This window comes from Mastomys coucha, unplaced genomic scaffold (genome assembly GCF_008632895.1).
Source record: "Mastomys coucha isolate ucsf_1 unplaced genomic scaffold, UCSF_Mcou_1 pScaffold11, whole genome shotgun sequence".
Taxonomy (NCBI): domain Eukaryota; kingdom Metazoa; phylum Chordata; class Mammalia; order Rodentia; family Muridae; genus Mastomys; species Mastomys coucha.
This window is the reverse complement of record NW_022196893.1, coordinates 29,268,399-29,281,671: the sequence shown is the minus strand read 5'-3', so window position 1 is coordinate 29,281,671 and position 13,273 is coordinate 29,268,399. Positions and strand designations below refer to the sequence as shown.

The window sequence follows — 13,273 nt, the reverse complement described above, 5'->3', positions numbered from 1 at the left end:
TGTAGGAGATCAGACTATTTCAGACTGGAGCAGTGTAGGAGATCAGACTATTTCAGACTGGAGCGATGGAGGAGATCAGACTATTTCAGACTGGAGCAGGCAATGGAGCTGTGGAGCACCTGACTTCTGCTGCCAGGTACACAGAGACAAAAAAGTTGGTGTGCAGAGAGAGTATGTTGAAGTTGGGGGGGGCAGAAATAAAAGACCATGTCTCCAGAGCAAGAGCCTAAGGTAATGCCCCCCCCTGCCTTTGTGTCAGCCTTGTATGCTTGCACCCTGTGTTGTGGAATAACTTTACACCCTCACAGAAAACCCAGGAAATGTTACCACCCACCCTAACAACTATTAGCAATCCCCCGTGGGCCCCGAGTGCCACACATCTCTTCTTTGTACTTATTTGGAATAACGAGTTCATTTTGTTGTCAAAGTTGGGGAACTTTTTCCTGCAAGAATTCCCCATTCTGGCCCTTCATCTTCCATTGTTCTGATAGATTGTCATTATGCTTTATTTGCTCCTCACGACATCAGGCCAGCCATGCTCTGGTTCGAGGCATCTTAATGTCTCCTGTCCAGTTCATGTCTTCTGTCTCCACTCATCTTTCTGCTTTCACAGTAGGTTAATAACTTTCTACTGTGTATATTTGTGTTTTGCACGCATAGCTGTTTTGAGGAATTTTTTTTCCTCTCCTGGGGACTGAGCCCAGGGCCTTGCCCATGCTCAGCAGACACCTGTCGTTGAGTCCTACCCCCATTCCTAGACACTCATCTTTCTAGTTCTCCAAAGCTGCTGAGATGTATGCCCTACCCTATGTTTACTTGATCCCACTGAGCGTAGTTTTCCAGCTCTGTGCACGATGCCAGATGCTGACATTTATCCTGCCTCTCTTGGCCCACTCTAAAAGTGGCAGACTCCAATGTCATCTCCAATTCTACACACTAAGTTATAACTCTATGTCCGACATCACTGCTTACTCCATTCTGGAACTGTAGAGAGATTTATCTTCTATTGTGTAAAGCCACTAGTTATATCTCTATTTAATACGTATAAGAAAGGCTGAATGACTTTCCAAGGACAGTGGAATGAGAACAACCCTGCAGATCTGCACATCTGACACTTGCAACTTTGCCGGCTCCTATTTTTGTGACTTTGGTAGCTATAAAGAGATACCACATTATCGGTTTGACTTGTATTGTATTATTAACTATTTTAATTGAATTTCCATATGCCTGTTAGTTTCCTGCCTTAGTAGATTGCAGACCATATCCCTTGCTCCTTTGTGCTAGTGGTTGAATGTCTTGTTCCTATTTATTTGCAGGTGTTAATTGTATATTCTAGAATGGTATTTTATTCTTGTTAGTTGTAGATAAAGCAAATATTCTTTTTTTAAGGACTTATTTATTATTATACATAAGTAAATTTTAGCTGTCTTCAGACACTCCAGAAGAGGATGTCAGATCTCATTACGAGTGGTTGTGAGCCACCATGTGGTTGCTGGGATTTGAACTCAGGACCTTCAGAAGAGCAGTCGGTGCTCTTATCCACTGAGCCATCTCACCAGCCCACAAATATTATTTCTACTTGATTCTGTCATCAGTCTACTTTATACATGATACCCTTTGAAATTCACAGATTCTAACAGGATAAATATGTTGGACTTATTGTTTGCTGTGGCTACGGAAAGTGGAGTCAGATGTGGGCACAGAGGGACATGAACCACCAGACCCTGAAGAAGCTATCTGGGATTCTGTAGACTTCCCAGGCTTAGGAACTGGAATTTGTGTCAAATTCAATCAGATTTCCAGTAGAACTGGGAAGTCCCTTCAGACATCTAACTTGCAGATAAAATAGCTGTGCAAAGATCAACAATGTTTCTTTCAGAAAAAAAACATTTAAGGAGAGGTAACAACGTTTCGGTTCCATCCTCGCCTCTGCTTCTCAATTGCTTGTTTTCACTTTTACTATTCAACTGAACACCTTTTTTGGAGGCAAAGGCAGATGGAGCTCTGTGAGTTTGAGGCCAGACTGCTTTACAGTGAGATATTTTCTCAGAAAAGCAATAATAAAGTAAATTTCATTAATACATGAAACTGCTTTCTCTCGCACACCTGAACATTTTTCAAATAGAATGTTCTATATAACCAGTGGAAGCTTCCAACCCATGTCAGCTCCTGGAAGGCATGACACAAAGATCACATTATATACAAGCCTGACCCAAAGTGACATGACAAGAAACCTCCAGTACATCAGCTCTCTGGAGAAATACTGGTCCTGGGTGTTGTTCAAACACTTACCTTAAACTCTCTCTGGCAAGATCAAAGGAAGTGCAGCATTGAAGATTAGGAATTGGGCCCTGGAGGGAACTCCCAAAGGCAACAGTTTCTCTCTAAAAAAAACTCTGCTCTGCTAAAACTCAGTATGGCCCCTGATAGAAATGCATGGAAAAATACAGACAGGGACAAAAGTGAGTCAGAAGCACCAGGCTCAAGGTGAAGTAATTATAGTTCTGGAATGGCTTTTAGTTATAGTTGTGTACACAGTAGTAATATTTCAAAGTTACTTTTGAAAATTAGAAATAAATATTTAAATAAGAATAAACCTTTAAGATCCAAGTGATAGGGACAGGCAGTGGTGGAGCACGCCTTTAATCCCAGCACTCCAGAGGCAGAGGCAGGTGGATTTCTGAGTTTGAGGCCATCCTGGTCTACAGAGTGAGTTCCAGGACAGCCAGGGCTACACAGAGAAACCCTGTCTCGAGAAAAAAAAAAAATCCAAGTGATAACATAACAATGATTATTCTTGGCAGTATTCTTTGCTTTCCTTGGGGATCCTAAAATGAGGTGCCACTCAACTCACAGTACTGTAAAGCCTTGGTAGACACCTCAAACACTATAAGCATGAATCTCCAGTTGCAGCTCTCGAGGTACCCATAAGTCTGCAAACAGATGGACGGAGTTCGGGGTTGAACACAAGCAGGCAAGGAATAGAAAGACAATAAGGTTATTGTTCCACCCCACCCCCACCCCACCCCCCACCCCCCACCACTGCGGTTGCTGCCAAACACATACAAACAAAAAGCCATAGACACTTAGATGAAGGAGGTCACATTTCTCCACGTCCTGAAGCAAGCGCTGGACTAGCCTTGAAGAACGGTGGGGATTTGATCTAAATGACAAAGACAGGTCAAAGTGGAAAAGTCGGGCGCTTTCCCAAAGGGCCTGGAAGCAGAGGCATCGCAGGGATGAGGAGCAGGACCCTGGACAGAGTGCACTCTTCCTGTCCACTTCGCCCAGTAAGGGATTTGATGAAAACGGTGAACCTTGTTCTTAGAAATAAAAGCACACACTCATAATCAAAAAGGATTGTCTAGTATCTCTGGGGGTCTTTCAATCTCCGGCAGCATGAGGGGAAAACGCCCAGAGCAGACAGACAGGTCATGCTGGCTACTAGGACGGAAGGGTCATTTCTGGAGATGAGGTTTGTACCTGACTTTTCTGGAAAGGAATGGAGGCTCATCTGGACTGCTCATCCAGGGACTGAAGGATCAGGATACACTTGGGAATCATCTCCAGCACAATTGGAATGATCTGAATTTCTGATAAGGTAAGACGGTCCTATAAGAGTAGCTAGGGAAGGAAATATAAGGGGGGGGGGGGCAGAATATGCCAGGCCCTTGTTAGGGAGGAGTTTGACTCCTACACACACACACATGCCATATTTTATATTTAATGTAGGGAGCACTGGGGAGACAACACAGACTGTTAAAGGAGAATGACTATTCAGAACTCTGGTTTAGGAAGATTAATTTTCGGAGTAGGTAACTGCGGGAGGAGTGAAGTTAGTTTATTGCAGTTGCTTTTTATATTCTTCAGATCCATTCTACTCATTCGGTTTTCCTGTCTCGCCACCTACCACCTGGCAGGAAGCCAAGCCTTTGTAAGCTTTTGCCAGTCCTGAAGAGAAAAAGATGTTACTTCACTTTGAGGTTCCCCTTGTAATGTCTCTACTCCAAGACAGGTGGCGCTCTTACAGCATTATTTCCAGAGCTGGATTCTTTCTCTAAACACAGGGCTTCCAAGGGGGGGGGGGGGGGGGGGGGGGGGGAACTCACCTTCTGAGGGCAATGTAGAATGTGGGGGGTGATGATATCCAGTATAAGATTGATGAGCAGCCCTTTTGTGTTTCAGTCTTCCGACTACAGTAGATGCCCTGAGTACAGTTCTATGTTAAGCATTGTAAGGAAGGAAGAAGTTTATGAAAAGCCGCCTCCACAAGCAAGGGATTTTATGTCTTGAGAGACATGTGGACATACATTTGAGGAGCGCTGCAGCTTAGTTCTAGGAAAACTTCCACTCGTAGAGGTCAAGCAGAAAGCATAATCTGCAAGGCCATTGTGAGTCCATGAATGTGAGTGCTGTGTGGAAGGCCAGTTTATGTCACAGGAAAGCAGGTCATTCTCCAAGAGCAGAGCTTAGCTGGACCAGGGAAAGCTGGAGTTTATTGCTATGAAACTGTATGTGCTTTATGGTTGAGACTGAGAGCAGATCTCTAAGAAAGGCACTTTAGGCAGGTTAGAGACAGCAGTTCCAGAAACACTTGTGATGAGTTGTATGTGGGATTGGGTTGGCCCCAAACTGAAAAGTTTAGCTTGAAGCCATGGCGGTGGTTGATATAAAGTTATTTTCTCTCCATTAAAATGTACCTTCCAGAGGGAGGAGGGAGGCTCTCAAAGTTACAGACTTCACAAGACCCACCCCAGAAGGTTAGGTAAGCAATAGGACTTACGGGTGAGAGACTCTTCGAGAGAGCTGCCTGCCAGTGGGGCAGGGGGTTCTACAAATGCCACTCTTGGGGGCAGCCACCCATGCTGGGGTGGCCTGTTTCTGATGCCTTGGAGTTGACTGTGCTTCTGTAATACTTCCCTTCCATTCCAACCCCGCCCTCCACCCCCAGTAAACAACCCAATAAACTCATTAGTTCTCCAACCTGGACTTGGGTAAAATGGTCCGTCAGTTTGTCTTTGGGTCCTATCTGGGGTGAATAGCAATGTGCTTATGCATTCCCAGGTGAACTCAGACATTGTTTAGACTCTCGGGCATCGGGCATCAGCAGTAATTTTGTCAAACCTCTCCTTTTAAAGACTTGGAAGTGATGGGAAGCAGGACTATGGCACCTGATAGATGCCGATGTAATTAAAATTCATCAAGAAAGTGGTGAATAATTCGATCAAGATGGCTGTTCCAATTCCAGGCAGGAAATACTCTGGAGGCTCCAAGAGGCAAGGATGCTGCAAGGGCAGGGCTCACAAGGTCTCTTCTTGTTGGTGCTTTCTGAGTTAAAACATCTTACACTTTACTCAATGACTCTTTCTTTACAAAAGCCTGATTCTCATTCTTAAGGACTAAGTAAAAAAAAAAAAAATGGCCCTTTATCTCTAGAGAGACTTCCTATTTGCAGGCTTTTGTGTTTAATTTCCAAGGTGCGTTGCTTGCTGAAAAATCCGACAGTGAGATCTGTCATGAACCCTGGGTGAGAAACTCCAGCTGAAGCTCCCTTACCAGCAGGCTGAAGAAGAAACCTCAGAAGCCAGAGGAGAACAGAGAAGGAAGAAACGGGTGAAGGGGTAACCTGTGCAAAATCTCTGTGAGATGCCAGTGCAGATAAGGGGGCCAGACGATCGCTCTCTGTGGGAAGGTCTCTATCTGGACTTGCTGGGTTGCAGGGAATAACTAAGGGGCTGAGGTCACACCAAGGGCAGTGTGCATAGGAATAGAACTGGAGTCCAAGGCTAAAGGACTCAACCAGAACTTTCCATGGAGTCTCAATGGGCTATGTTGCCTTTGGGATTTCACTCAAATGACAGAGAATCTGAAAGGAGAGCTCACCTATGGAAGGAACTGACGCAGAATGCCTGCAAGCATTGGACATTTGCTCTCCAACAGCAAGTCCAAGCATCCATCTGCTCCGTGTACCCAGTGCTGAGAAAGGTCTCAAACCAAAGCCTGAGCTGCAATCTCTTCAAACTGAGAAGCTGAAAACTGCCCAAATGTGGTTGATTCCTTTTTCAGGATTCTCTTGGGCTCTTTGAGGAGCCAAATAAAAGACCAATTAGAGAGATGGTTTCTATCTAAGGCTCCTTTAAATCAAACTGTCTCAGCATTAGGTCCTGGCTTTGCCACATTACATTCTTTGACCTTGAAGTCTTAAATCTGTTTCTGAGCTGTTATGTAAAAAGTAACAACGCTTTCTACTTCGCAGAATTGCTGGAAGATAAAACTGGAGCTCAGTAACTGATCACTGCCGTGGTAATCAATGCTGGACGTTGAAACTGTAGCAGAAACCTAAGTCCACGTCGGCAGCTATGTGCTCTGCCTGCTCTCATGGGGAGCCCAGCATTCATTACCCAAGGACTGTACACCTCAGGGCCTCCTCTGGCATATTGTGAATACAGAGCTAGCCCCCCAGCCTTTTTGGCTTACCTCTGATTAAAATGAAAACCTCCATGCTATCTTGAGAAGCTAACCATGCCCTTTTCTTTAATTCTGTCCTCAAGGGTGAGGGTTCTTTACATAGGAAAAGATTATATTAAAAGAGTTTACTCAAGAGGCAAAAGCAGATGAATGTCTGTGTGTCCGAGGCCAGCCCGTTCTACATAGTAAGTTCCAGGCCATCTAGGACTATACAGTGAGACCCTATCTCAAGAAGAAAAAGGAGAAGAAGGAGGGGTAGCACAAAGTTGACCTGCAAAATAAGAGCTGGAGGGACACCTTGATTATAAGCATTTGTAGCTCTCCCAGGGGACTTGAGTGTCCCCAACACCCATGTCAATCATCTCACACCTGCCGGAATCCCAGTTCATTACTCAAGGAATGTATACCTCAAGGCTTCCTCTGGCATATTCTGAGACAGTTCTCCTGCCTTTTCTGTGGGCACCGTATGTACATATGCATACACAGAGGCACAAATGTACATCAATGATAAACCTTTAAAATAGGGGGTAGGGTACTGTCTCTAGACTTTCCCTGGGTTTTGCTTTGCTGGAGGAGTCATTCTGACCCTGCATCCCCTGGAGAACTATCAAGAAACTGACATTTGCACAAGACATCCTAGCAGTCATATATTTTTATTCCTATCCTATGCATCGCGAAGAGCAAGTCTCAGGCAGTCAACTCGGTGTTGGAATTAAAAACTCAAACCTGTATCAAGCCCTTCAGTGCTCCTTAGCCCTCTCTGTAACGAAGTAATTTACATACACACACACACACACACACACACACACACACACACACACACGAGTGAGCTCTCAACCTTTGTTTGGGGGCAGCCTCAGGAAGTCTCCATCTCCCAAGGGAGCTGCCTAGAGATGATGTCAGTGTTGACTCTCTGGGGAGTACCTTGCCCGAGCCTTCCACTAGAGGCCTGAGGCGGTTACTGTGGTTTCCTTAGTGATGTGTCACTCCACTCCAGAAACCCCGGGCAACCCCTCCAGAACAGCGACTCCCACTCCATCCCGAGAACAGGTGGCATGCCTGCTGTTCCAGGGCTCTCATGCAGAAGTCACCCCCATGGCTTGCTTCACTGAAAAGAAATCTTGCAGGTGTGGAGTGCTGGCTACCAAAACCCCTTGTTAGCTGGGTATTCCCATGCAGGGCTCTGCATTTCCAGGTCCACTTTGAATCAAGGTCCAGGGCAGAAGGGGAAGTGGACTGAGCTGGCAAGCATGTCCCAAGCAGGACAGGGTCAGTTAACTCTTTGGGACTGGGGGCCAGGAGAGAGGAGGGCAGGCAAGCTCCCTAAATTTTCTATTAAGCCCTGATCCACACAGCAGACCCAGAAGCCCCAGCCTTAGATCCGCTTAGTACCAGTCAGCAAGAGGGGGGATGATGCCTTTTTATTAAGGTTGACATTAAGCAAAGCATTGAGAAAGGATACACAAAGAAGCGGGGAGGGGCACACACTGTCACCACTTCAGAAGGTAGGAGGGAGGCACATCAGTTAAGGGAACCTCAGGACAGCCACATGCTCCATGCCCTGGTTGAGGAGTGGGGCAAAGGGGAAAAGAGCAGAAAGCGCCATGATAGCCTGGGGCTCGCAGACGGGTCTGAAGCCCCTGAACCTAACACTAGAGCCACAACCCTGCCCCTGAGGGCTCACACACTACTACACAAGTGGACACATGGAACACGAGACATTATGGACGCAACACCAAAAAGCAGAGGGTACCGACATATTGACAGGAAAAGAAGGAACTGAAGTTAAACAGGTATAGCCAGAAAAGACAGTTTGGGGCTGCAGTGCCCCCTCCCCCAGGAGTTCCTCAGAAGTCCCCTAAATCTGGACTGTTGCTGAGCAGTCCCAAGTCTCTGCCTGCGACCTGAGCACTTTGTTCTCTAGGCCCAGGTGAAGTCAGTGAAGGGACAGGTTCGGTTCTGCATGCTCAGCGCCAGAGCTTGAGCTATTGTGTTCTTCATGCACATCAGAGCCAGCTCCTCCCAGCCCAGGGGCCCTGGGAACCCTGATTCCTAGGGCTGCAGTTCCCTCCTCAGCTTCTTCACCCTTCAGCTGCTGCAGAGCGATCTGTAAGGGGGAGAGGTTTCCGCAGAGCACTGTGGATGTTGGATTTCAGTGAAAGGGTAAATTTCCTGTTGCCAGAACAGAATACCCCAATTCCTTAATTTCTAGGTAAATAGAGATTATTTGCCAAAGTCCTAGATGACTCCTTTTTCAGAATAGAAAAAGCAGAATTTTATTTACATAATTCAATGGTCCTCCTGTGTCCTAGGAAGAGGAAAGTGGGCAAGGTAAGGGGATGGATGGGAGTCCAGGGCAAGGGAAGGGATGAATGGGAGTCCAGAGATGGGCATTTCCTTCCGGGAAAACCTCACCTTTCTGCAGTTTGCTAGGATGCCTGGTTGGGTGGAATTCCCGATGCTTCCAAAGTCCTTCATCCTACACATCCTTCTTTGAGGGAGTCTCTCTCCCTGACCTATAAGAACCACGTTTGAAGTGAACACTGCACCGCACTGTTCAGTCCCCTCGGGTTAAGCACTTGGGAACTCAAAGCCAGCCAGGGTAGTTGGTTCCCCGGTGGGGTCCTCCTCACAGAGAGGCCTCGCCCTCCAGCTGCAGCAGGGTAATGTCGGGCAGGTCGGGGGGCTCCACAAGTGGCCCATTCTCCCCAAGGAGACCGGGGCTCTCAGAGCGTTCGCAGTGACTGGTGGGTGTGGCGGGGTTAGGTGTCTCTTTCTCCTCTTCGTCCTCGTCCTCTTCATCAGGATCGTGACCCAGCAAGCCGCTGTCCCCAACCCCAGACGAAGGTGTCTCTGGCTCATGGGGAACACTCGGGAAGCTCCCCTTGCCGCCGGCCACGCCCAAGCCCCCCTGGCGGGGCGCAGTGGTCATAATCTGGCACATGGAGACTATGGCCCGCTGGTTGGCGCACACGTCGTCCGACAGAACCTGGATGTGCGAGGCCTGCTCGTCCAGTGCCCCTCGCATGGCCCTCACGTCCTCAAACAGGGCCTGCAGCTGGGCCTTCAGGTGCTCCATCAGTTCCTTCATACCGCCGTTATACTCCCCAGAGATCACGTCCCCCACGGCTGGCACCGTGGACACCTCCAGAGGCGCCGGCATGTCGCCGCCGTCCTTGGTCATGATCTCCAGCAGACTGTCCTCCATTGAGTGGCAGAAGCGGGCGGTGGCAGCTCTGGGTCGTGTCCAGCCGGGCCTCCAGGGTGCGGGAAGGGTGTGGAGGGGGGAGAGGTCCCAGGAGGGACCGGGTGGAGCCCAGGGACACCTAGGCTCCCTGGAGGGACGGGGAGCCGACGTGAAGAGAGCGGGCCCCAGGCAGAGGGCGCGGGGAGGATCAAGGAGGGCCAAGAAGAGTCGATGGGACGAAGACCCGTCTAGGGTCCCAGGACCAGGGTCTTCGGGCTTACCCAGGGGCAAAAGTGGTTTGCCCGCTCGGCTCCAGTGTGGTACCTATGTCCCCGTCGCCCTCCGGGCAATCACCGACAAAGTGTGCCCACAGGTCACAGAAGCGTTCTCAGAGGGCTCGGGGTCGAGACGGGGACCCGCAGCGCGTCGGTCTTGGGACTCCCCCGGCCATCCACCAGCAGTGCCCGCGAGTGCGGCTGGAGCAGCAGGGGCGGGTCTCCCGGCGGCGCCGCGGATGCTCCCCCGTTTCCAAGGCGACGCACGGCACGTAAATGACGTGTGTCTCCATGGCAACGAGGAAGTGAAGAAGAAAGAGAACAGGATTCCGAAGCTGCAGTGGAGCTCTGTTGTATGGGCTGACGGGAGGGGCAGGGACTCTGCAGTAGCCTCAGAGAAGCTGCAAAGAGCATGTGGCTGCAATGTTTAATAGGACAGCATGAGAAAGCAGTTTGCTGTACGACCCCCATCCCCAAGCCGGAGAGAGACCGTCTGCCTGGGGGCGCTTTGCACTCGCTCTCCTCATTCCTTCCTTGGAGGACCATGGGAGAGCCAGAGCTTTCCTCCAGCTGCCCACAGGACTGGGTAGCGATTGTTAATAATCCGAAGCGAGCTGGCCGCACCCGGCCTGGCGGTGCAGAGGAAGGCGGATGCACGACCGATCTGCTTCTCCCTTCTGCAGCATAAACCAATTTTCCCTCCCTCCCAGAAAGCTCAGGGTGAGATTCAGTCTCTGATGGGACCCAGCTGTTTCTGTCCGGGTTGCTGTGAGTTTATGAGAATTATGAAGCTGAGTACTTTAAAGTCCGAGAATGAAACTCCTTAACAACAGATTCCCCTCCCCTGCTCACCCTCCATCACGGAATCCCCGGCGCTTAAAATAGCGTCCGAGACGCGGAAAGCAGACGCCTAATGTATCCGTGGAATGGATACTTAAATAAGAGCCACCAAGTACTCTTCCCCCAGGATTCTCCAGCCCACACATAGTGGACTTCAAAAGACCTGAATACAATTTCCTTTCAGCCCTTAATGATTCCAAGACCGCAGCTGACTCATTTTCTTAATGGACCGAACTGTAGTGTTTCTAAGTCTGAGTTAACACTGCATCGATGCACAGATGAGTGAATTATTAACGGCTGTAGGGCCAGTGCCCCCTAGTTCCCATGTTTAGATGCCCAACACCCCTGTCCTTTGTGAAAACTCCTTCCCCTACTTAGACGGTAGAGCAGGAGAGGAGGAGGAGGAGGAGGAGGAAGAATTGGTTATAATACATTTAGAGATGACATAGACTGGGAAGGTGGTCATCTTGTAGGCTGCAGCACACCAATAGCACTTTGGTAAAAGGGAGCCAAGGGGTCAAAACCCCCAGGTTTACAAGAATCTGGGAAGGAGAAATAAATTCACAGTGTCAATTAACTATAGAGAAAATGAAGTGTGGATGAGTGTCAATTAACTATAGAGAAAATGAAGTGTGGATGAGTGTCAGTGGTCAGCAGTGGTTAGTAACTGCAAGTGTTTTTGAGTTTCCCTGGCTGTGTGTCTTGGTGATGAAGAGTGTCTAGCCAAGGAAATTTTCATGGCACCAAAGAACTGTTTCATCTATTCCTGTCTTACTGCTGCTGTTAAAGCAAATGAAACTATCTTAAAGTACCCAGCGCCAGATGTTTACATTATTAAGACATATAAGATTTCCCAGAAACAAAGATTAGCACACACACACCACTCGATATTGTTTTCTAAAAACTAACCATCAATCTTGTTCCCTTGCTCCTCCATTTGCTGTCGCTCTTGCCTCTCTCACCATACATAGGTAACAAACTTTAGATGATCCCTAAACTGACTTAGGAAAGAGCAGAGCATTTTTTCTTGGTATTACCCAGCCTACTCAGAGATTTATAATTTGACTCCCATGGGCTCACCATAACATGCATGCACTCATGTGCAAATGTCTGCTGTTTGTTTTGTTTTAGAACTACAGGAAACCCAGAAACAGAGGCAAGATGCGGCTAAGCTTATCCAGAATGATTTCTAATCACACTGTAGCAAAGGTTCTCAGAGCTTTGCAGGAACAGTTCTGCTGCCATCCCTCCCATGGGGACCTTAGGACAGTAAGAAAAGACTGACATGTTCTGCAGGCTTTCTGTCATGGCCCATTCCTCCCCATCTCTTCTGTGGCACCTCGCATGAAGGATTCTATCTTGATGGTTCTCTTCTGGTGTGCTCCCTGCATTCTACCTGTCCCCAGCGCAATGCTTCCCATGTTAGCTGCTTCCCATGTTTGCTGTCACACCGAGCCCTGCTCAATAGGAGCTGGGTTATGCCATCACACAAGGCCCTTGGTGGCTATTGTTGTGGGTACTGTTTATGTCAGGGCTTTCTGCATCAGAATATCATGTTGCTCAGAGGCTCTGACCATGCAGCACCCAGAGAGCACAAGGGGGCTGGGCCAAGAGGGAGGGGAAGTTCCTGGAGAAGCACTGAAGATCATGGGAAGCAGGTGCAGAGGCCCAGGAGTGTGGCTGATCCAGTCCAAATCCAGGTCAGACATTTGAGAGGGTAGGTGGGAACTTGGGGAGTGGGGTGGGAACTTGGGGAGGTAGGGGTGGGAACATGGGGGTGGGGCTTGAAAATATAGGGAGGAAACATTGGTTGTGTTCGATTAAAAAAGAACAGATCATTTCACAAATTCTGCATGAAAATTAGGGATGTGAGAATATATAGTCATGGGAAATTAAAGGTGGCTGCCAGGCGGTGGTGGCGCACGCCTTTAATCCCAGCACTTGGGAGGCAGAGGCAGGCGGATTTCTGAGTTCGAGGCCAGCCTGGTCTACAGAGTGAGTTCCAGGACAGCCGGGGCTACACAGAGAAACCTTGTCTCGAAAAAAAAAATAAGGGTGGTGTATCCAGGGAAGAAAGCCTTCATTAGCTGGTTGAGTTGTGAGGTTGAGTCACTGGGATGCCAGGCCCTGTGGATGAGACACACTACTAAACTATTCAGAACTTCTCCTAGTGGGGCCTTAGTCTCTGGTATCACTGTAGCTGTAGCTACAGTGATCTCACTCTGATTAGCTTGTGGGGAGCAGAGACTCATACTGTGAAGGTAACCTCCATGATGTGTGCCCAGTCCTAAGTATCACATTCTCCTGAAAACGGCAATTCCGAGTAGACCCTGCTGTTTTCCTGGTCTTCATTATTTGTCTCCATCTTATCCAGCTAGCACACTTTTGCACAATAAACCTGATAAAGATGCTTCTGGACCCAGGCATAGAAGAATACACTAAATCAACTGAAAGACTGTTACATGTCAGTTTAAAATCCCCAAACAGAAATTCCCAAATGCAA

At 48.3% G+C, this 13,273-nt stretch overlaps 2 protein-coding genes and 1 long non-coding RNA gene across 6 annotated transcripts in view; 1 reads left to right on the top strand and 2 right to left on the bottom strand.

Moving 5' to 3' along the window:
• Positions 1–7,875: 7,875 nt before the first annotated feature.
• Ccdc184 (coiled-coil domain containing 184) lies at positions 7,876–9,943 on the bottom strand. 2 transcript variants are annotated; one of them, XM_031354399.1, is made up of 2 exons: positions 8,884–9,943; positions 7,876–8,776 (listed from the first exon to the last, which is right to left on the bottom strand). In XM_031354399.1, the coding sequence occupies exon 1, from the start codon at positions 9,674–9,676 to the stop codon at positions 9,098–9,100; it is 579 nt and encodes a 192-aa protein (XP_031210259.1). In that variant the 5' UTR covers positions 9,677–9,943; the 3' UTR covers positions 7,876–8,776; positions 8,884–9,097. The 2 variants fall into 2 exon arrangements, with proteins under 2 accessions (XP_031210259.1, XP_031210267.1); XM_031354407.1 differs by having other exon boundaries at positions 7,876–8,575.
• Positions 7,876–10,035, bottom strand: LOC116078960. Its single transcript, XR_004113688.1, has 2 exons — positions 9,937–10,035; positions 7,876–8,984 (listed from the first exon to the last, which is right to left on the bottom strand). It is a non-coding gene; the product is annotated as an uncharacterized LOC116078960 (long non-coding RNA).
• A 2,280-nt stretch (positions 10,036–12,315) lies between these two features.
• The window catches only part of Asb8 (ankyrin repeat and SOCS box containing 8), a 33,737-nt gene continuing 32,779 nt past the window's right edge, over positions 12,316–13,273 (top strand). Inside the window, exon 1 of one of the 3 annotated variants that reach the window (XM_031354369.1) lies at positions 12,316–12,470. The gene's annotated coding sequence lies outside the window, so the exon portion shown is untranslated. Of the gene's footprint in view, positions 12,488–13,273 lie in introns of all 3 variants that reach the window. The other 2 variants (XM_031354351.1, XM_031354375.1) reach the window with 2 other exon arrangements.